This window comes from Calonectris borealis, chromosome 9 (assembly GCF_964195595.1).
Source record: "Calonectris borealis chromosome 9, bCalBor7.hap1.2, whole genome shotgun sequence".
Classification (NCBI taxonomy): Eukaryota; Metazoa; Chordata; class Aves; order Procellariiformes; family Procellariidae; genus Calonectris; species Calonectris borealis.
In genome coordinates this window covers 29372473-29396289 of record NC_134320.1, presented here as the reverse complement: position 1 = coordinate 29396289, position 23817 = coordinate 29372473, and the positions used below count along the sequence as shown (strand labels likewise).

General features: G+C 53.5%; 1 protein-coding gene across 2 annotated transcripts; it reads left to right on the top strand.

Moving 5' to 3' along the window:
• Positions 1 to 285: 285 nt before the first annotated feature.
• P2RY1 (purinergic receptor P2Y1) lies at positions 286 to 4388 on the top strand. Of its 2 annotated transcripts, XR_012674730.1 has the most exons (3): positions 286 to 544; positions 1218 to 2492; positions 3004 to 4306. XR_012674730.1 is itself a non-coding variant. In XM_075157527.1 (2 exons), exon 2 carries the CDS (start codon positions 1286 to 1288, stop codon positions 2375 to 2377), a length of 1092 nt encoding a protein of 363 aa, XP_075013628.1. In that variant the 5' UTR covers positions 286 to 544; positions 1218 to 1285; the 3' UTR covers positions 2378 to 4388. The 2 variants fall into 2 exon arrangements, 1 of the variants encoding a protein (XP_075013628.1); XM_075157527.1 differs by having other exon boundaries at positions 1218 to 4388.
• The last annotated feature ends 19429 nt before the right edge of the window (positions 4389 to 23817 follow it).

The following is a 23817-nucleotide window of genomic DNA, read 5'->3' as shown; positions in this document are numbered from 1 at the left end:
GTGCCGGTGCCGGTGCCTGCCGTCGCGCCCCCGCCGAGCCCCCCCGCCTCGGGTGGGCCGGGTGACCCGGGTGGGGGCCACGAGCGTGGTGTGTGCCGGCTGCCGCTCACAGGCCGCCGCCCCGGGCGAGGCGGCACCGGCCCCACCCCCCTCCCCGAAGCCCCCGGACCCCGGCCGCCATGTGCCGCGGGCGGGGAGAGGCGAGCGCCGCCCGCCTGCGAGGGCGGTGCGGGGGGCGGGCGGCGCGCCCCTGGGCCGAGTCGGCGCCTCGTCCCGCCCGCCCGCAGTCCGCCCGGGGCCGGCGCGCTGCTCCCGGCAGCAGAGGGGCTGCGGCCGCTCTCCCCGCGGCGGCGGCGCCGCCATGGAGGGGCGCCCCGCGCCCGAGGCGCCGTAGAGCCGCTGCCCCCGGCTGCCCTGCCCTGCCCGGCGATGGGAGCCGGCTCGGCCGGGGCAGCTGCGGGCGGGACGCCGCCCCCCGCCGGGCGGACGCTGCCGGCGGCGAGGAGATGCGAGCGCGGGCTGCGGAGGGCGCCGCGGGAGGCAGGTGAGGGCGGCCCCGGCGCTCCTCGGAGCCGGGCTGGGGCGCGGCGGCGGCTGGAGGCGACGCGGGGAGCGGGGCCGGGCGGGCTGAGGTGACTTCGGGGAGCCGGGCGGAAGCGAGGGGAGCGGGGCCGGGCCGGCTGAGCTGACCTGGGCGAGCCGGGCGGGCTGAGGGGAGCGGGCGGAAGCGAGGGAGCGGCGGCGGGCTGTGGGACGGGGCCGGCAGCCGCGGAGGCGGCCGGGGCGGCGGCGCTCGCCTGAGGAGCGCGGGCGGAGCGGAGCGGCCGCCCCCGCTGCCCCCGCTCCGGCCGCGCTGCCCCTTCGCGGCGCTCGCCCTTTCCCCGCTCCCCTGCGGTGCGTCCCGGGGCCGGGCCGGGCCAGCCCGCTGTCGCTCTCGCCCCCGCCCCGCCTGCCCTGCCCTGTCGCCGTGCGCGGCGCGCCGGGGCCGGGACCGGGAGAGGGGCCCGCCGGCGGCAGGCAGCGACCCGCCGAGGCGTCCTCTGGCTCCCGGCGTGCGGCAGGTCCGGGGGCTGCGGGGGGGACGGTCCGCACCCCGCGCTAGACCGACCTGCGTGGGTGGGAGACGCGCAGCCGAGCACACCCGCTTGGAAACCCTCTGAAGAAAAGCAGGGCAGGTTTTACCTTCCAGTTAGGTTTTTGCTCTTTTCTTTTTTTAGATGCGTTGCTCTTCCTGTAGAGACTTTGTTGCTTCACCTCAGACCGATGTGACTCTGGTGGAAGGATCATGACCGAAGTCCTCTTCTCTGCTGCTTTGAATGGAACTGAACCCAACCTCTTATCCAGCAGCGGCTGGTCTGCGGGAAACGCCACCACCAAGTGTTCCCTGACCAAAACTGGCTTCCAGTTCTATTACCTGCCCACTGTCTACATTCTGGTCTTCATCACTGGGTTTTTGGGAAACAGCGTGGCCATCTGGATGTTTGTCTTCCACATGAGGCCTTGGAGCGGTATCTCGGTTTACATGTTCAACTTGGCGCTGGCCGATTTCTTGTATGTCTTGACTCTGCCTGCCCTCATCTTTTACTACTTCAATAAAACAGACTGGATCTTCGGGGATATCATGTGCAAGCTGCAGAGGTTCATCTTCCATGTGAACCTGTACGGCAGTATTTTGTTTCTGACTTGCATAAGTGTGCACAGGTACACGGGAGTGGTGCACCCCTTGAAGTCGCTGGGGAGGCTGAAGAAGAAGAACGCGGTGTACATCAGCACCCTGGTCTGGGTCATTGTGGTGGCCGTGATTTCTCCAATACTCTTCTACTCGGGAACGGGGATAAGGAGAAATAAAACCACGACGTGCTACGACACAACAGCCGACGATTACCTGAGAAGTTACTTCATTTACAGCATGTGCACCACAGTGTTTATGTTCTGCATCCCATTCATACTGATTCTTGGTTGCTATGGCCTAATTGTGAAAGCTTTGATTTACAAAGATTTGGACAATTCTCCTCTCAGGAGAAAGTCGATTTACCTGGTTATTATTGTGTTGACGGTCTTTGCTGTGTCTTACCTTCCCTTCCACGTGATGAAGACGTTGAATCTAAGAGCCAGGGTGGATTTTCAAACTCCACAAATGTGTGCCTTCAACGACAAGGTTTATGCCACTTACCAAGTGACGAGGGGTCTGGCCAGCCTCAACAGCTGCGTCGACCCTATCCTTTACTTTCTGGCAGGTGATACCTTTCGAAGGCGGCTTTCCAGGGCAACCAGGAAATCGTCCAGAAGAAGTGAACACAACGTGCAGTCCAAAAGCGAGGAAATGACTCTCAATATTTTATCTGAGTATAAACAGAACGGAGATACGAGTTTGTGAACGAATGCAAAAGATTTGGGAAGAGTGTGAAAAAATCCTCTGCTCTGAGACAGTAGGACACTGTAGTGCTACGAGTGTGTGAGGAAAATCTACCAGCCTCTCAAATTCGTTTTAGGTAAAGCCTCATTTTCTGATCGTAGAAAAGGCTTAACAAAGTCAGCGGAAGAATTTTAATGGAAAATAACATGCCAAAATTCAGCTTTCCTTCTCCTTACTATATTCTCATTTCTTTCTGACTTGTGTCAGATAAAGTAAAATGAAGTAAATCCCCTAAAGGAAGAAAGCAATCCAAGTGCTTCTGTTTTAATGACTTAGTCTCCCACATTCAAAAATGTTCTCAATCAGCCTCTCTTTAAAAATCGGAAATAAAAATAAGAGCGAGCAGTATCTTCTCTTCTGAGGCTCAGTCGACATACCTAGCCTTTTGCTCACTTTTCGTTGTAAACAAGTATTTAAATCACAGTCATGATGCAGTTATCTCACCTTTACAGTTTTATTATTTCTTCATCTACTTCTAGTGTTGATAATTATTCGATAGTTCAGTAGCATTTATGATTCAGTCGTCTTTGAGTGCCGGTGTTTTACAAAAGGTAGGCTTACTGGTGTGTGCATGATTATGCTTTCAGATTACGATGGTTGTTCATGAAAAACCTGGACCCCCTTAAAGGCACAGTGGCTTCCAGGTGAACTGACACCTCGGCCACTGGCAGACAAGCAGGTCTCTCTGGGAGCCGCTGCACGCAGGCGCCTGCTTTGCACGTGCGCGTAGTGGCGCGTTTCGTGAAGAGATGTCGGCGTGCAAGCGCGCGCGGAGGTGACTTGGTTCTGAGCAGCCGATGCTCCGATCTGCCTTCCGTGCTGAGGAAACGGCGCGCTGTCAGCCAGAGGAGCCGCGGGACGGGGCTGAGCACGGACTGGGCTCGCCTGGGGAGCGCCGGCGCGAGCTCTGCGGAGCGGGGGCGAGCCGCCCTTCCCAGGGGCTGACCAACATCTTGCTGCAGCGCGAACGCTTGACTGCCGGTGTCGGGAGCCTTGCTGGAGTTCTTTACGGGTAAAACGTGAGAAATGTGTGTGCTGAAAATAACTGTACCTTTCAGACAAGTAAAACTACTTGCTCGAGTTAACTTGCGTTTTCTTTTGGTACGAGAATATTTCTGTTCCTGGCAATCTTTAGAGATAATGTAAGAGTTGTTTCCCAAGAAAATAATTTTAAAATGGATAATATAAATGGGTTATATATTATATATAAAAAAACAATTGGGGGGAATTAATTTTTTTATACTGTGACAAATAAATTACTGTATTAACAAGATGTTACAATATACTACAGACTAAATCCGGCCCTTTATTATATGTCTTCTCCAGTTGTGGAATAGGTCATCCAAAATTAGCCAAACTGCAATATTGTGTAACACAAGAGCTAGTGATCAGAGCACAGACAAAATCTTACATGGGCAGTCTTATTCATTTCTCATATTTTTAAGAAATGTATTTGAAAATATTGTGTGCTAAAAATGGTATGAAAGCATGCTCTAAATTATAAATTTAGTGTACAAAATTAAGTTCTATGTAATCCTAAGGGTGATTTTAACAGATCTTTGTTCCTCCAGTCTTCATAGTAAGAGTAAAATATTTATATTTTACTTACTAATTTCCAGTGATTGGTAACAAACAAGAATAGCTCTAGTTATTTTTGGCAACATTGTAAAGCAGCTTCTGTTCACACGTACAGCTTCTTAATCTGCAAAATCCCTATTTATTGAACTTATTTATTAGAAAGCTAAATGTAAAGTATGTACAGTGTGGTTCTCCGTATTCATATTCAGAATTGGGCATTAATGGAAAATTTAACAGCATGTTTCAATCTCTGTAATACTGTGTCTTCTAACAGAACATCTTTATAATAAACTCAATTCCACCCTGACTATTCACTGTTGGTATGTAACCTAGTGATAAATTAAACTGCTGATTTATAGCCTGAAGATAAATTAAACTGCTGCTTAGGAAGCATAGCTTCTTAAAGCAATGTTAAGATCTCATTTAGCCCTATAAGATGAAAAATGCAGAGGTAGTGAAGAAATCCCAACCAAGGGTCAATTGCTAATTAATTTGCTACTGACAAAAGACTGTGGAACAGCACAACCTATTTATATCACCAGAGAATGAGCCTGATTCACAATAAATGACTTCTATTATATGATTATTTGAGACTTCATTCAACTGAGGCATGTCTTGTTTGGAATGGCAGATGAATTAACCTGAGAGCGAGCATAAAAATAGGATATTCTCTGAATCTGCTTCTCTAGGCTTAAAATCGTATTCATTTCCCAGCATTTCGTGGTCTATTTCTCTCTTTCAGTTAGGAAATAAAATGTTCCACTAATCCGTGTCTGAAAAAAGATCCTAAACAGCCACAGCAGAATGTAAAACCGTACACCCAGGTTGGTCCTTATGTAGTTACTTACAGTCTTTTTGCAGTATTTCTCTTCGATATGGCAAAGTTGGCTGACGTACAGCGTGTATGAAATCCAAGTGCAACCAAGCCCCGCGGGCCCAGCTGCACGGGCTGGGCGTGCTGAGGAGAGACCCTCGGTCCACACGGACACCCTGCCAGGGAGACCCACCTTCGGGGCTCAGGACGGCCGCCTCCGTGCCAGCGTCTGCCCTGCGGTCGCCTGGCTCTGGAACACCTGCCATGTTTTTATGCTTTCCTCGTGAACCGTTGAAAGCTCCCTCTGTTGCATCTTGCCTGACTGAAGAGAACCGTGCAACTGGCCAGATTATTCACCCCGTTCATTACTGAGGTCTGTTCTGATTATTTAATGAAGATCACTGATAATGATCAGCCATGGCAGGCAACTTCTGCCGGCATCTTCACCTCCCGGAAGCATACAGGAGCCTCCCACCCAACACCGAGAAGGATCATGAAACACATTTTACACACGGTTTATTTTCTATCTTCCATATCCTATGACCCACAGAGCTAACACCCCAAACCGCATCCTGCTCCGATGCGACTCCCTGCTGTGCACAGCCTCCTCTGAATCCAGCTGGAACTTGAAGCTGAGCCTCACAATCTCATGGAAAGTTCCTGCTCTTTTTTTAAGCATTGCTATATTTGACATGGGGTAGTCGGAACCACTGCAAAATCACACCAAATTCATATCTCACGATTACTTTTTACCTGCACCGTGATGGAATCGTGTCTGTTGGGCCGTCCCATCAGAGAGGAAGCTGGTCAGACATGGGGGGATTGGACACCACCGGGACAAAACCCAAGCAGATCTTCTCCAGGCAGTGTGATGGCTGAAGCCATTAGCTCCTGGGGAACTGTTCTTAAATATTTGCCTTTTGGCACTTATCCTTACTGTAATATATTTGTGGGAGACAATCAGTCCCCCAGCCTTAGAGGCCCAAGGCGATCCCTGTGTTTATACCTAAACCTCTGTGATGGGTACGGTCGAAGAAGCCTTTCCGTAAGCCTGGAGTTTCTTCCTGATCTATCCAATCTGCAGAGAGAATGCAATCTCAGCTACAGCCTTTGGGCTGTTAATTAATAATCAGCGATGACAATGGGTTGTGTTTACTAGGAACGAGATTCAGTTCATCATCTCACTACAGGAAGATCGCCTAGAAGTTCCACCTTCCCTCGTTGTGCTGTATTAGCCTTCAACTGGCAAATGGGATTAAACATTCTATCATCTCGTGGTCATGCTTTTAGCCTATTTTTCCTCTGGGTATATTTAGGAATCTTTTAATAACTACAAATCATTCACTGAAGACACCAAAAGATTTGAAGTAAATAGTTATTTAGAGCTTAAGTTTTGCCAAAGCATTCGACAATGATCCACGCCGAAACAAATTATTATTCAGTAGCTGTGTTTTGCTTCCTCCAGATCATAGGGTTAATTTTTTTTCTCATTACCACATGTGGGAGTTAATGGGCATAGTCTTTAACACAAAATGAAATCAGTATGAAACCTACACATGATCTGCTGTCAGTTTGTACATTTTCATAACATGACATGACATGTGGGACTTTCTGTTTTAATCCAGTTCATCTGACACCGAGTTAATGAAATCATGATCAGACATAGGGAACCAGAAGTATCCTGCCTGACCCTGCTTTGAGCAAGGGATTGCACTAAACGCCCTGGTAAGCTGCCTCCCAACCCCAATTCCCTGCCGTCCCCTGGAAGGTGACTGTGGGAAGCCGCAGGGCCCTTTCTGTGGCTGACGGCCCACGAGCGAGTGAATGCCGCAGAGCATCCCGCTGCCTCCCTGTGCATGCCCAGGGACAGAAGCTGGTTTGTTTCCATAGACTAAACCCTGGGGGTCATGCTGTGTGAGCCCAAAGAGGGGTTCTGCCAAGTTTTCCTGCGCCTGGCATCCTCCTCTTCCCTTTCGTGAAGAGGAAGGACGAGGCGGGACACCAGGCTCCGGGCACTCTGGCGCGGGAGCCTTGTGCAGCAGGAGCCCCGGGAGCGGGCGTTGCTGCCCTGGCTGCTCCAGCTGCAGGCTGAGTCCGCCGGAGCTCGTCCTGCTGGCTCCGGTCCCGCCGGGCCGGGGGAAGGCAGCATGGAAAGGGCTGTTCGCCCCCGCTGCCGCCCACAGGCCGTCCTACCTGGAAAGTCAGGTCTGTAGCAGTTACACGCTGGCCCCGCGAGTGCCAGGAGACAAAAAACCTGCTGATTGCCTTTCTGGGATTCTTTTTTTTTCCCTTGTTAGTAGTTTTTGTCTTCAGATTGGTCCAGAACAAAAACATTAATAAAGAGTGATATGTCTTAACACAGGTATTACTTATTTCTGTGATAAGCTCACATTATTTTCCAAGTCTATATATTTGTATTTGTTACCTACAGTGGTTAGTCTCCACCTCTGGTAAAATTTCTGAAAGAAGCTGTAGGCCTGAAGTTGAATTTGAATATGAGAAGTGTATTCCAAGCTCCCGAGCAGCCGTGTTAGACAACTGCCAGTTGCAAACTGGGGACGGTGCAAGCAGAGCTGTATGGGGAATGCTGGCTCTCAGGTGGAACTTGGTTTGGCCCTACACTGAAAAGCCCTTAACTTAAAAAAAACCACACACACAAACAAAAAACCAAAAAAACCCAACACCAAACACCACCACACACAGCAATTATAGCTGCTTGACTAGGACTGTTTCCCCCTACTTACATTTGCTGTATTATTTCTAACTTCAGGTGCTTTGCACTGAATCAGGACCTACTACAGAATATTATTTCTGGAGCCTAACTGTATTGGCACAATAATTTCAAATACTTTGAAGACATACAACTTGTGAATTAAAACCAGTACTTATTTTGTGGCTATGAATTACAGTGCGTTTCAAGGATATATGTGAAAATGTTTATTTTTCTATTGTACTGTGATTTTAATATTGTTGAGTAAGTTCCATTTTTTGTGTAAATACTAGTGAAATTTGACTGCAATATCTGCAGAGACAGTGCTACTTGGTATTTAAGCTCAGGCTATGTAACTGCTTTAATTAAGTAGTAGTAAAAAAATCCCCTTATTTGTCTATAATTTTAACAAACAAAGATTTTGTTTTTTAATAAAGCACGGGGTTGTTTGCATGTACCTTTACTGTTAGGCATGGCTTTTGAAGTTGTAACTATTTTTAGTGGCGGCAGAACTGCAGCCACAGAGTTACTGGCACTGTACCTAGCAACCTCACTTTGAAACCGCTCCAATAAAATTATGAAACACTTTTTCTGCCTTTTGTATTATTGCAGTTAATTCATGTTTCCAGGTGATCCTTCAGGCAGCGATACATACTTAAAAACAGATAATAAAAGGTTTGCGAAATATGTAAGATTTAAAACCTCGAGAAGAACCAGGCAGATGGACTGAGAATCAAAACGAGCGAGTGAACGAATGATGCTTCGTCTCTAGGGTTTTGAGGGACAGCATGTCCGTGGGTGGCAGGTGAACGACCACCTCCCAGCACAGATGGAAGCAGTATGCCCGCGGCTCTGCGGGCAGGGGGCTGACCCGGTGCCCCCTCCCCACCCGCTCCCAGCACCTCTCCCATTTCTACCAGTCGGCCGGAGAAGAACCTGCTCCCAGCCCCTTTCTGCCTTTTTCTCAGCAGATCCCGCTCAGCCTCGGGTGGTTATTCCTCCAACTGCTGTCCCGCGTGCACAGCCGTAATCTGACAGCCGGGAGCGCATCGCCTGGTCTGCACAGACCAAAAGCTAGATCTGTCTTTACAGCAACTCCCTTTGTTTCTCTTTGGCAATGGCTGCTGCGTGCTGACGTTGTTGCAGGGTGCAGAGTGACTCTTCCTTCCCAAAGAGCTTAACATTGAAAAACCAGTTAAAATATTTAACCCCCTTTTTTATCCATACCTTGCCTGACAGTACAGGTATTTCAGATTTTATGTCGCCCTCCATCTTCATGCCGTTGACTCATTTCACTGCCTGCAGCTACCCTAACTTCAGACAGCATGGGGTTTCATCCTGCTTACCCCGTCACCAGGTGGGACGGCCGCGGTGCCCGGGGGCAGCCCTGCTCCCAGGGCCCTCGCCTGGGGTGCTGCTGGGAGGGCTCAGGGCTGCGGGGCGCAGGCTGCCAGCACCCATGCCTCTGCCGAATCCTGCATCCAGCACGGCTGCTTCGGGTGACAATTTCTGCTGTTTTCTTCCTGTTCCAGTAACTGCAGGAGGCAAAACCCCAGTGCAGAGCCCGAGGACCCAGCTCTCGGCTGGCACTGCCAGGGAGGGGCAGATTTCTGCTTTTGAAGACTTCTTGATCCTGCCAGCTGAAGGTGCAGGTGTGGGGCACTGGCAGGTGCAACCTGCAGGTACATGGATGTAAAACCTCTGTATTTCATTTAGCACTTCTTTTATTTTAAAATTTATTTACCTATGTTATTTTCATTTCTTTTTCCCATTCTTGGTTTATCTTTGCACTTCATGAAAACTTTTTAGCTTTGCTATAATATCCCTTCAATTGTAATGATATTTTCTTGTCAGTAAATGGATTCCACCTGTAACAAATCATGCTGTTTCACACCTTTCCAAAGTTCCCTTCCCCATCCGACACCCACTAAGACCCAACGGCCTCTTCCACCCTCAGCACAGAAACCTTTAAATACTCACAAGTCAGTCAGGTCTAGAAACATGCGGGGTTGTAAAGCTCTGCTCTTGCTGATTACGTTTAACATATACAGCAACATACAGTATGCAAATGCCATATTTTAATACTTGAACTGATTGTGCATTTATTTCTGGATTCCTTTAACCTTGGCTGTGTGTAAATATGGTTTGCTGTTACCCTGGCAGATGTGAGGCAGTGCATGAACATAAGGAGTATTTGTTTATAAACTTTTTTAAAATTATCTTACAGCATTAGAAAATAGAAGACAAGCCTGTGGTGATAGACAATGGGCTGAATAGATTAATTAAATAAATGGGGGGTTTCAAACCCTGCAGCTCAGGTTTCTGTTGCCAGCATCAGGCTCCTGCTCCGATGCGAGTGGGAGGGAGATGCTGGGAACGCAGCAGTATGGTTCGGGCTGAATTCAGGCGGACTGGGAGCAGGTCAATGCTTGGAGGCTACCGAGAGAAGTGACTCATTCCCGTGGGATTTACCCCGAATCATCGCTGGCAGCGAGGCGGGCGGCCAGTGCACCGCCCCACCGGACTCGGCGGGGTCCCGGCCCCGCTGTCCGTGCAGGCAGCCCCGCAGCCGCCTCCCTGCCCCGCAGCCGTGCCTGCATCCCCGCAGGGTTAAACCTGGCCGAGGGTTAGGCATGAGGGATGCAGAGCTGAGACTGAACCAACCGTGTCTGCTGGCAGAAATATAAATACCCGGAGACTTCACGAGTTACATGGCAGCTGAGTGTGGGTGTCACAAATGCTAGCAGTGCCTCTACGTGAGGTACCAAGAGGACAGTGAAGCGCAGGGTGTATTTATAGCCCCTGGGGCGCACACACCAGCACAGTGATCCTTTGGGAACAGTGTCACCGCCCTGCGAGGTGGCTGTGACCCACCCAGCCCTGCACCGGGAGCGGGGTGCTGCAGTGCCCGCGGAGGCAGCTGCCCCTCCTGCCCGCTCCTCCGCCGCTCCTGGCCAGCAGCCGGGCTGCATGGACGGCTCATCTCACTGGCAGCGCAGGAGCAGACGCGCAGGAGCTGGACGGGCTCTCTGCACCTACAGCACCCGCTCCCCCTTCGGGGCTCTCGCCCCGGCAGCCGGCACGGGACAGCAGGCAGCAGGAGGTGTCCTGGAGCCCGGGCGAAGGCTGGACTTCCCAGCCGAGAATCAGGCAGTGACTCCCACAGGGAAACCCGTTACCAGGGTCCTGAGCGGCTGCGCCTCTGCCTGCGCGTGCACCACCAGGCTGCTGCCTGCCCATGGGAGCATCCTTGTGTCCCTGAGTGACCACCAGAAGATCCGCTCATTTAAAGTGCTCGAAACACCATTTACCCTTCCTGGCATTCCCGTATAGCCAAGGAACAGCAGAGCTATTTATGTAAATAATTCATAAAAGTCTTCCCCATTCAGTCTATGCCTCTTCCACGCAGCAGCAGCACCAGCAGCCGCCCTGCACGCTCCTCCCAGAGACTGCGGCAGCGACCCGGGGACAGGCTGAAATCCATCAGCAAGAGCCCTGCCGCTCTCGCGGACCTTACCCAGCAGGGCGTCAGCTCTGTTTTCGTGACGTTAAGAACCAAAGCCAGGTCCTAATACGTGTAACCGGCCATTGACGGGACCACTTCCGTGCTTGCGCTGTGTGAACGAACGTGATGGCTGCGAGCGCACCACAGCGCAGGGGCTGGGGCGTCCCCCCGCCTCCAGGCCAGACGCCCAGGACACGGTCACGCTGGGCTCGTCCCCTGCCCGCGGCCTGCAGCGCTCCGTGCTCTGGTGCCGCACATGGGCACGCGGGCAGCCGCCGCCCCGGCAGCACGTGCTCTCTAACAGAGAAGTCTCTGTGACAGAGGGGTTGGGTGGTTAAAAGAGCGAGGGCTTAGAAATGCATTTCTGTCCACTGCAAATAACAGCCTGTTGTAGGAAACTGATTTTTCTCCAAGACAGTGACTGAGAAACGGCTCAGCGGTGGAGTTAAGTGCTAACTCAGCGGAGAGGAGGCTGCTGGGGCCGGGGCAGCGGCGCAGAGGCGGCCGGGCGCGGGGCAGCGGCAGCGCGGAGCCGGCACAGCACCTCGGCCGACCCAGCGAGCAGCCGGGAAAGCGGAGCAGGGAGAACGCAAGGGGCGGGCGCTCAGGAGAACGCAGAAGCAACTTCTGAGCTCGGAGCGGGTAGTGTTTACTATTGGACATCATTATCCAGCGTTCGGATTATCGCCGCGCCAAGGCCCTACCCCTGATACCAGGCCACCCAAACAGGGACTGACAGAGGTGGGGAAGGGACGATCTTGCGCACAGCCGAGCACCCCGAACAGATGCGCCAGAGACTTGGGGCACAGCCCTGGCGCCTCTGGAGGAGGACTCGCTCCCTTGGTCTCTCTGGGACGCAGCTGGGAGAAGCTCTTGGGGGTTATATACCATTTTTGTACCAAATATTATCCTATTATTAATTTCCAAATTAAAAGGTACTTTTAAGAAACCACATAAGTTTAATTCTTTGCGGACTACTTGCATGGTAGGATTTAGATATCCTCAGTATAAACACCTGAGAGGTTCAGTCATACATGGAAAAAAAATAAACTTTGCATTGTAGAGGAGAAATTATTTATTTGTTTGATATTGCTGAGCCTTTTTCATGGGAGTTTCATCAAATGACACTGCCCCTGCTGCTGTTATTTCCTTAAAGCCTCCGCTGACTCCAGAGCGAGCAGTGTCAGTGCTGGCCCAGGTGACCAGGAACGACTCCGGCACGGCCGAACCCCTCCTGTGCCGAGCCGGGACGGGGGTCCGGACTCACTGGGCGGGAGCTGCAGTTGCTGGAGCCGATGATGTTGGGCTCAGGCAACACAAAGTTCATCTCTCCCCCTTTGAAGGTCGTACTCAACATTGCGATGTGCACGTCTGCATTAAAGAGAAGAAAGCGTGGTTCCGCCGTGGCTGCTTCGCCTGGGCACGGCCCTGCTCGGCACGGCCCCGCTGGCACCGGCCGCCCTTCGGCTGGCTCTTTCCGGGGCCGAAACGCAGCCAGCAGCGGTGTCGGGCATCCCCAGCGCAGCCAGAAGCTGCTTCTGCACCACAAACACCGGTGATGTGGCTCACTCGCCACCCTGAGAAACTTTTTTCTGCTCTGAGAAAGCTTCAGCAGCAGAGAGAAACCCCTCCCGGACCAGCAGGCGCGTTCAGAAACATAGATGAATGCAAAATTAAGTCATACAGATTCTGTCTCAGTGTACGGACAGACCGGTACATCCCATGCAACCAGTAAGGGCAGTACGTGGTGTGGATTTTGTTCCTGCTCCAGGAGAGTTGTGAATTAGTGGCGCTGCCATGCAACACGTCCTGGGGGACACACGCAGCTTCAGCAGGAAACTTGGGACCAGCGCGGGCAGAGATTATAAAATCCTGGTTAAAAATAATAAACCAATTTGCTATAGGGAGGGGACTGTACCTATGAATTTTAGTTTATGAAGTCAAGCGTAATTTTTGCAAAAAGAAATCACAAATTACCAGCCCCGTTGGATAATTTTGTAGGTGCTGTTCAGCGCTGGCGGTCGGAGGAGCCGGCAGAGCCCGGGGGCAGGGGAGGCCGCGGGGCCGGTCGGCGCCGCCACGAAGGGCCCGGGCTGTGCTGACAAGGGGCAGGAGGCAGGACGGAGCTGAGCGTGCAAACATGTCATTATTTTTCCCCTGGCAACTCCCATTTCCCTGTTTTCTATTATATTCATTCCATAGCCAGCGCTGTCCTCTACCGCACGCCTCCACGGCAGCTGCTCGGCGTGGCAGTGCCAGCCGGGGACCACCGGCTGGAGCCCAGCTGCTGACCCAGCCCATCCCCATCCCCGTCCCCGTCCCCATCCCAGTCCCCATCCCAGTCCCCATCCCGCCTGCGGGCTCCGTACAGGACCCCAGGACCTGGCCGGGCGCAGCAGAGGATGGGTTCTGCCTCTTCCCTGCTCCCCTCAGCTGCAGTTAGGCAAATAAAATATAGAAAATGGCCTTGCAGGGTTTTTATAGCAATTACCAACGTGGCGACAACAACCAGGCCAGATAAAAGCAGCACGCCCAGGCTCTGCCTGTGCTTTCTTTTGAGCCGCAGCTTTCATCTGCCTCAGCAATGTGTCAGGACACGTTTGGCACAAATAAAAAAGTAAGTTGTTGTTTAACATTCTTGTGTATTACTGAGTGGTGGCAGTGATGCTTCCTGTAAAACATATCTGCAAGCGTGGCAAAGCTGTTTGATATTACAGCCGTATTTAAAACAGCATTTAGATAGTAAAAGCAGTCATTTCTCTCCATCCCCACATACCAGCTACCCATTAAAATTCCTTCTCATGCTCTTGCACAAAGACTAATTTTGGCAAGAGACTGACTTGCCCTAGATTTTTAAAAGACTACTTGTTTTAAAACAAAGTCCTTCGGGGAAGGGAGAGAGCTGGGAGAAGGACTGCTTCCTCTCCCTGCCCGCCCCAGTCCCGCGGCAGCCCTGACACCCCCCGGCCCCGACGCCCCCGGCCCAGGCGGGTGCAGCGTCCCCCTCCTCCCCCATTGAGGGGGCTCCCGGCCCCGCGGAGGGGTGCTGGAGGGGAGCGGGAGCTTTGGGCACCGAGCAGGAGGAGCTGGGAGAAGGATTGAAAGGCTGCCGTTCGCCCTGACATTTACACGCTAAAAATAAAGTTTCCAATGTTAAACGCTTTTAAAAAAAATTATGCCAATATTCAGATATTACTTAAGGGACTCGGTTCAGAGTAAAAGCTCCAGTTTTATAAGCTGGCTCTCACTACCCTCAGAATAGCTTTTCACCAAAATGGTCTTTTATTTCTAAGTTGTTTCCTCTCCTTCAGGCACTGGGCAAAACGTCACCTGACAGAGATAACTGAGCACAGCAAAAATCAGAAGAAAAATGACCTACAGGTGTCCAATGTAACGCCACAGAAATAGGAACAGAGAGACCCACGGAGGCAAATTAACAACTAAACCCTCACTTCAAGCAGATGGAGAAGGCTGACTTGACTGTTTGGATGCGATTCAATGAAAATGTTCTCTAGCCTTCCCTTCCTGCATGGGGAATAAATCTGCAAAGAAAAACATGTCTCTTTGCTGTTTGCTGGCAGGACTGGTATCACACCAGCGATATCTAGCATTGCTACGGCCAGCTTCATATAGTTTCTTAGCAAGTCCATGGAAAACCTTTTTTGCTGGCTCTGGGATCATCAACAGGCTACTAAACGGAAGGAAGATTAAATACCGTTGAATACCAGTGAATACCAGTGAATACCAGTGAATACCATGGAAAACCATTCCCCAGTAGATGGCTGTATAAGCAGTTGCCCCTCATGCCCGTGCGTAAGGCCGCAGACCTGAATGTTTGGCTAGCAGCTCTCTGCAGCACGCCCGTCCCAGGCCACGGTGCCCTGCAAGGGACGGCTCCACGGAGGGACGCTGCCTTTAAAACCTCCGCGGGGCTCGCGGGAGCCCTGCCCGCAGCCGGGGACGGACCCTAGCATGGCCGCAGCACCCACCTCCCTGCTCCCAGCCGCCAGCCGAAATTCACCCCATGGCCCCGCGCCGGGCTCAGACAGGGAGAAGGGACAGAGCTGGTTCCCGTGCCGTCACCCGCGGGACGGATCTGCGGCTGCTGATGCCAGCGGAGAGGCTCCAGGTTGGCTTCACAGCCCCGGCACGCAGCCCCGAGCCTTCGCCAGCGGGTTTGGTCACCGGCTCTGCTCATGTAAGCTCTCCTGCAACTGATACTGGAAGGGATGACTCAGCCCTAAGTATAGTTATCTGTACCCAAAATAGAGCCGAGCCCTGCCCGCAGCTCGCCCGGCTCAGGCGGTGCGTGTCAGCCCTCTAACCCCTCCCGCAGCAGCGGGAGCTGAAGGTGCGATGCAGAGCCGCAGCCCGCAGGCAGCGCCTGAGCCACAGGCAGCAGCAGCGCAGGCTTTTCACCTGCTTAGGAAAAATCACCAGCCGTCCTGGTGATTTTCGAAGTAAACCTTCGAAATTAATTTTTAATTCAGTTTTCTTTCCAGAATTGCATGGGTACTTTATATTTTTATAGAAACAAAAGCTTTCAGTTGGTGCTTTTCTTAATCAATTTATACTAACCAGAGAGCTTATGAATAGGATCAATTTACACTGCATCTAAAAATACACCATCAACTACACACACACATATATGGGGGGTGTATAAATACATGCGTGTGTGCGTGTACCTAAAATGCTAAGATCCAATTGTAATTTATACTATTTTTTTCCACTTTGAATGACACATTTGAAATTGCTTACTGCAATACCCAGCCTCGCAGGGAGAGAAGTTTTACAGCTTCTCTCTGAGATGGTTCCTTCCACCCTCATTTGACAGGGGCTGAAGAAATAGGTGCTAGCACTGGTGCTAGTTGGTGCTACCAGCACATTCCCCCCAAGCCCTGCGCGCTGCCTGGGGCTCGGAGCCGCAGCCCCGGGAATTCGTGGTGGCACACGTCAGTGAACCCAGCCCCGCAGAGCAGCCCCGCTTCCCCAAAGGTCCGGTATCCCATGCTTTAACATGGCCCTTGCAGCAGTTACCATAAACGTTTTAGGATTTCAAAGTTAGAAATTCCCGATTTTTTTTACTCTGCTGTAAAGGGCGGGGAGGCAGGAAACACGATGCACTGGCAATGCACATATGGTGCTTTTGTAATTTGCCCAGCACACCATGAAGCCCCCCGTGCCCATAAGAGTCGGGAGCAGATCTAGAAGCACCAGTAAGTTCACACTGGTGGGAAATCTCCAGGAGGGAACGGAGGAGCCGGGGCCACTCAGCCCCGTCGTCTTTTTCATCAGCATCCGACGCCAAGAAGATGAGGGGCTGCATTCTGGGCTCTGCTTTGCCTCTTAGACTGAATTGTTTAAAATATCAAATAAAAGAATTTGCCTCTTAGGCTAAGATAAACTTAAATTAAATTGTGACAGGGTCTACCCCAGAAATAATTTGCACGTTGTGAAATGCTCCTGCATCTCATCGGTGGGGCCCTGCTGCCAGCAGGAGAGGCGCTGGCTGCGCTGCTGCCTCGCCTTCCCCCACTGTGTTATGCCTGATGGCAGCAAGTGAATACAAACCTTGGGCTTAATTACTGCATTATGACTAACCTCGCTGTCATCACTACCTGTAATTAAATGCCAGATTTAATATTTGAAGCTAAGCGGGTGACATGGCAGGAACAGAGGCCGCCCGGAGGAGCCTTGCCGGGGCGCGGTGTTTCCCAGCCGGATTTCGGAGCCGGGGTCCTTTCAGCACCAGCCAGCTCCGCTCCTCCCGCACCACCAACGCGCAGGCGGCACAGGGTGAGCCCGTGGGGCAGCCAGGGGGGCTCGGGCAGGCTGCAGCCCCCGGCCGGCTGCCCCGGGGTGCTCTGCATCGGGCTGATGGGAGGGAAGAGACCCAGCCTGGTGCTGGGAGGGAAAAGGATTTAGGAAGTAGAGGTCAGAATTCATTTTACCATGGCAAAGTGCAGCGAATTACTAATTTTCTACAGTTTTTCTCTATCTTCTGAGATACCCTCATCCTGCTTAGTGTTGCCACAGCAGCAGCTCCTTGGTTTGCCCATGTCAGTGCCTCTCGAGCTGGATGTGCTGCGCCTCGCCTGCAGCAGCAAGGGCACCTTCGCAGCACGGGGCACTGAGGGGCCCCAGGACATTGGGGCTGAACCAGGCTGTGCACCCCCAGAAATCCTCTGGGATGCCGGGGCTGAACCAGGCTGTGCACCTCCAGAAAACCCTGGGATGCGAGTCTGATCCGGGCTGTGCACCCCCAGAAATCCCCAGGACCCCAGGCTGATCCGGGCTGTGCACCCCCAGAAATCCCTGGGATCCCAGGCTGATCCGGGCTGTGCACCCCCAGAAATCCCCAGGACCCCAGGCTGATCCGGGCTGTGCACCCCCAGAAATCCCCAGGACCCCAGGCTGATCCGGGCTGTGCACCCCCAGAAATCCCCAGGACCCCAGGCTGATCCGGGCTGTGCACCCCCAGAAATCCCCAGGACCCCAGGCTGATCCGGGCTGTGCACCCCCAGAAATCCCCAGGACCCCAGGCTGATCCGGGCTGTGCACCCCCAGACATCCCCGGCTGGGAGCCGCAGCAGCATGCCCGCCAGGCCGGTGCTCCTGGAGAAGCTTTTGCTCTTCTTCCCTAGTAATACTTTTAAGGGTATAAATATGCATATGAGATCACGCAAAATGAGTCATATTTCAGTGTCATCTAATTATTAGTTATATTATATATTTGCCAGCTCATATTGTAAACAGTTACTTTATATAACATATGGAGAAGTGTGTCAGGCTGCCAGTGGTTAAGAACTCTGCTTTGAAAATGATGTGAGTGTATGGTGCTCGTTTTCATCAACTCCAAACCTGTAAAGCTGTTAACACGTTCTAGCCAGTAAAATGAGGTGTCATGCAGATGCAGTTGTCAAGAAACCTTTTGAACTACCCTCTGTGTGTGAAGGAGATCATTTCCCAGATGCCTAATGCCCTTGCTAGCACTGATGCTGCGATTTAAAGAGAAGTCAACAGCAACAGAAGAAAACAAACGTCCCTGTAACACTACTCAGCTTTATGGGGGAAGCACGCGTCAGGGCTGGCACCGCTCCCCTCCCATAGCTCTGCTTGGACTCTGTCGCTTGCAAACTATCGGCTGATCCTGAAGACTCCTGCTCTCCTCACAGGCTACAATTTGTCATCTGCAGACTTTAATGTAAAAATACGTAGGTGCGATGTGGAGATGTGCAGTTCCAGGTACTGAGCAAGGAGGGTCACTCCAAACCATTTAGGAAGGGGCATCAGTGACAGATTCCCCGCCGCTGCGCGCCGTGCACCGTCACGCACAGACCGCAGAGAGCAACTTAAACCTCTAGCAAGGCAGGAGAGCAGCATTTTGGTTCCACTTTGAGAAAGGACGTGGGGTTTGTGGTGTGCAGCTGAATATAACAGTCATCGTCTGCCGCTGCCTGGGAGCAGGCGGGCGCCCACGTGTCCTCCCCAGAGCCACCACCCCTGCTCCCGCCTCGGTGATGCACACGGGTGCTGCAGGACGGACCGGGACTGGGCGCCCAGCCCCGGAGCTCAGAGCGGGGCCTTCCCACCACTCCGACGGGCGTTTGCCAAGCCAGCCCCTCTGCCATCTGGTTTTGTTCTGCGGCTGCTCAGACCAGCCTCAGCAGCAGTGCGGAGGCACGGCCCGGATCCCAGCTCGCTCCCACGGCTGGGCTCGGCGGGAGCAAACCCAGCAGAACTGCCCGGGTTACCCAAGCTCGCGGCGCTGCCCGCGTGGGCGCTTCTCGGGTCGGAGCGCGCTGGCGAGGGCTGTGGCACAAACCCGGCGCACCCCTGGGCGTACGGGCAAGCGGCTGCTTTGAGCTAGCGCAAGCTTATCCTTGGCCCCGTGGAGAAGAAAGCAGCCTTGTTTTGGGAGAAAGCTGGGCTGTGTCACGAGACTTTGTCCCCTTTCACGCTCGTGCTGGCAGAGGAGGTCGGCCAGCCCAGGGGCCTGCCTTTCCTCCCAGCCACGGGCACGCCGGCCCCTGTCCGCAGGGACGGCGACCGGGTGGTGGAAGGCGGTGGTGGAAGAAGCTTGTCAGGGTTTTTGGGTAGCTGTTTGGAGAGATGCATATCATGGATTTTATTTTGCAGAACTTGCACCGTGAGTTCAGCACACACAGCACACACAGCGCACACAGCACACGCAGCGCACACACGTGCCCAGCACACACAACACACAGCACACGCAGCGCACACAGCACACGCAGCGCACACATGTGCCCAGCACACACAACACACAGCACACGCAGCGCACACAGCACACGCAGCGCACACAGCATACACACGTGCCCGGCACACACAACACACACAGCACACGCAGCGCACACAGCGCACACACGTGCCCGGCACACGCAGCGCACACAGCCCACGCAGCGCACACACGTGCCTGGCACACGCAGCGCACACAGCCCACGCAGCGCACACACGTGCCCGGCACACGCAGCGCACAAAGCACACGCAGCGCACACAGCATACACACGTGCCCGGCCACACAACACACACAGCACACGCAGCGCACACAGTGCACACACGTGCCCGGCACACACAACACACACAGCACACACAGCCCACGCAGCGCACACACGTGCCCGGCACACGCAGCGCACACAGCCCATGCAGCGCACACACGTGCCCGGCACACGCAGCGCACACAGCCCACGCAGCGCACACACGTGCCCGGCACGCAGGCCGTGAGAGGGAAGGGAAGGAGGAGGCAGCTCAGCCTCTCTGCCGGATCAGTGGCAGCGACACACACAGTGCCCGCAGGGTCCAGAGTGTGAGGGTGCTACCACCCACCCAGCGGCTTCCTGGCCGGCAGCTGTGGGGACAGGATTTGTCCCCCATCACCCCTCGGAGCCCTCTGAGCCCGGGCAAAGCTGCCGCCCTCAAAACAAGGAGAAGTGGCGCAGGAGAGGCCCTAGAGATGGCACGGACACTGCAAGTATTCAAACGGGCTTTACTGTGGCTGGCGAAGGGCCTTTCGGGCTTGGAAAAGGGAAAGACCTCAGCTTTTATTTCCCCTCAGACTTCTGGGCTATTTTAAAATAAAAGCAGTTCTGCTCCTGCCCAGTGCAAGTCAGTGCTGTAATTACTCAATCACCAGGAAAGCTGGGGTGCTGGGAGACAGGTGGCACGCGCGCTGACGAGCTGCTCTCAGCCTTTTCCTGGTGACTTGATGTCTCGTGGCTTGCAGGGAGAGATGTGCGCTGTTATTTCAACTTTGTTTTGACTGATGATGAGAGGGAATGGAGCGCTGGAGGCTGCTGGCATTGTTTGATTTAAGTAACTTCAGGAGAACTTCTCAGTGCCTGTCTTTGCTCACATAACGATCCTCAGTGCTTCATTAACCGTCCCCCGTGCATCTGGCGTGTCAGGAGCTGGTTATTCGGGAAGCGGCGCGGGCAGGCAGGCGGGCGGCAGCAACACCTCCCGAGAGGTGCCACGGCTCCGGTGCCAGCGCTCCCCTCTGCAGGACGCCCTGAGCCCGGCTGGGTACTCCCTGCCTCTCCTAAGTGATCGCCAAAGCCACCGCGAGTGTTTCAGTCTCTCTGGTCACCGTTGTATCTGAGCCTCAGTGCCTTCAGCATTGGTTTCCCCCTCCAGCCCTCCCCTGGGCCGGGGGGACGCTGCCACCAGGAGAGAAGGAGATGAGGCGTGATGGAATGCCCCAAACCACGGGGAAAGTCTGTGGAGCAGCAAAGCATGAGGCAAAAGCACTAACCACCACATCAGCTCTCTCAGCTGGGCTGGAACTATAAAAGCCACTTAACTGGGATATAAACTTTCTCCAACAAATCTAGTACACTTGTCTCAATGCCAAGGGACCATTAAATGAACATAGGCCAAAAACCACATTAGCGCGTCCTAACCGGCGAGCCCTGGGTATGTCGAGGGCAGCTGGAGCAAAGGGGTGCGAGCTCCAGCCCAGCCGACTTGAGCTGCAGCCGCTCCGGCACAAGGACGTAAGCTGGTGGTAGACAGACCGGGGTCATCGTGTGGGAGCAGGGACTCAGCCTCAGAACCAGCAGCTTCAAGACCGATGATACAAAGCCTGATTTGGCCAGGCAGGGCTGGCGGTGCTCCCGAAGCCCGGGGCACCGGCACAGCCCTCCGTTCCCCCAGCACCCCCAGCACAAGCAGTGATGCTCAAGGCAATGTCAACGGACAACTGCACTGCACAACGTAACTGATGCTTTCGACAAATCCCTTCACAGCTTCTGGAAAATAAGCAGAGAGAGGAGCTGAGGACGAGAAGCGAGAGCCAGCAGCGTGCCCTGGGAGAGCCGGCACAGCCCAGTGCCCGGCCGCATCCAGCGCTGCCCACGGCGCTGCGGTCCAGCCCCTTCCCCTCCCCACCGCTTCTGCTCCCAACATGGTTCACCTCAGCTATAAGCTCTCCACAGGGATTTCAAATCAGCGATAATATGTGCTGAAGTGTATTCCCAGCTGGCAGCGCGGCAGAGGAGCCGCATTATCGTTCCCGGCTGCACTTTCAGCTCAGGCAGTGAAGCGTGAACCGGCGGCCGCCCCCCTCACCAGCGCTCCCCAGTTTCCCAGCCCCCCTTCACAACGTCTTCCCAAGCCCCGCTGCTGCCACCGCTCCAGAGCTATATTTAGCCGCTGGCTGTCGTGCTCTCTCTTAGTTGTCTGGGTTAAAACACTCAGTAAGACTTTAGAGCTAGGTTTAAAAAATCTGGTTAATACCTTTTGCGTCGTTAGAGATGCCTGGCAGCGGAGGCGGGGGGCTGGCAGGCGCGTGCCCTCCTCTGTCCCCGAATAGCACCCGGTGCTTTCACCCCTCTGCCTGCCGGCGGGCCAGGGGCTGCGGTCCCCCGGGCTTGCTCTGCTGCGGGCGGCACCTCCCCGGCTAGATGGGGAAAAAAGGAAAAATTTTGGTCTTTCTCAGTGGGCTTAGTACTGGATGGAACAGCTCTACACGGCTGAAAACGGGCCTGGGCAGTCCCTGAATCAGAGCTGCTTTGTATGAGTTACTAAGGAGGAGAGAACCGTTGTGCCGGTGGAAGCCAGGCTCCCTCTGCAGCTCTGAGACATGACATTCTCCTCTACCAACCTGTCCCTTCCACCACCAGCGCTGTGCTCCAGCAGAACCAGGCGCCCCTGGGACCCGCTATAGGGTGCCGGAGCCGACGCCGTACGCAGCGTGTCTTCAGCCACCCCCGTCCCCCGCCGGTGCTGCCCGCCAGCGAAGAGCAGACCTGGCCCCCCTCTCCGGGAATGCAGCGCGCTGATGGCAGTGGCATCGCTGGCTTTGGACTGTCAAGTTGTGCCACCCCACGGTGAGTTCTGGGGGGCTGGCGGCAGGACCCCCGCCGCCGCCCCGGGCAGGGCTGCCCCCAGGCGCTCCGGAAGGGGCATTGCCCCCCGCAGCAGGTCCCGCAGAGGAGCCCAGCGACGCAGCCAGAGGTCGTCGCGCCGGTGCGCTGACACCAGCCAGCCGCACGCGGATAATGATTAATTGCTGAGCAAATGTCCTTCGCGCTTTTAGCCTTTGGCACTAACCTGGTACTCAGTGAGCGTCAGGCAAAGCCGGAATACACAGCAAATGGATTTCCCTGTAAAACACAAGGGTATGGCTGTCCCACGGTCATGGTCATCGACTCTAAGGCTCACATTTGGAAAGGGTATATAAACACTGATACAAGTGTGATCTCCATTCTCAAACCCACTTAAAAGGCTACAGTTTTAAAAATAAAACAAAAATAGAACTAAAGGTATTTCTCTAGCAAGGACTTAACTGAAGCAGAGATGATTAAGTGCAATCCACTGTGTTTCCAACTACTTAATTAGAAACAGGACACTGTAGGAAATTATCATACCACATCATTTCAGTAAAAAGCTTTTCAATAAAAAGATTAAACACATCTATAATGCGTGAAGATACAAGCAGGTTATAATTACTATTGACCTCACCTCCTCAGCAGTATTTAGTTGACGTCAGGGTCTTTGCTTGTTCAAGTTACCAGCATCCTTGGTCCTCCAAAGACCACATTTGCAAACCTCCTAAGGAAGCAGGAATCTTTCTGGGTTTTTTTTCTCTCTTCTCTTCAACATGTTTCTCTGAAATGCTGGCATCTCTGGCTCTGCCAGGGGCACTCACTGCCTGTGTTTTTAAAATAAAACACTAAAATAGCTGCTCAGAGCCACCTCCTGCCACTTGTGTTTCCCAGCCACTTGCAGCATGTTCGTTTTTTCTGGAAATGTAATTTTACACTTTCGGGAGTGAACTGCTCCCGAGTGGGCTGCAGGTGTCACACGGGGTTTTTTCCAAAACCGCGCATGCCGACTCGGGTGAGGACGCCAAGGGTGGGACGGGCGCAAGTGAGTGCCAGCGCCCCGGCCCCGTGCAGCCCCCGCCGCTGCGGCACGCCCCACCAGACCCCGCAACCCGGCAAAGGGCCGGCGGCCGACCTCACGCTTTTATAGATATGCACATATTGAGGGTTTATAAGTCCGCCGGGAGCCGGGTATGCATATGTATGGGCTGCAGCAGCACGCCGAACGGGAGGTGGGTTGGCTCCTGCGGGCTGTTCTGCTCCATTGCAGACATACATATTTATATAGAGAGGGTTTTTTAAATATCAGGGGTTTTTTTTACCCTGCTGGCCACTGAGGAGCTGAATGCCCTATATAATGGGTGTTAAAAGCAAATCAGTGCACAGACTTTTAAAAAAGCGATGCTACAGTTGAAGAGACAGGGACTTATGCTGTGCTCAATTGCAGCAAGT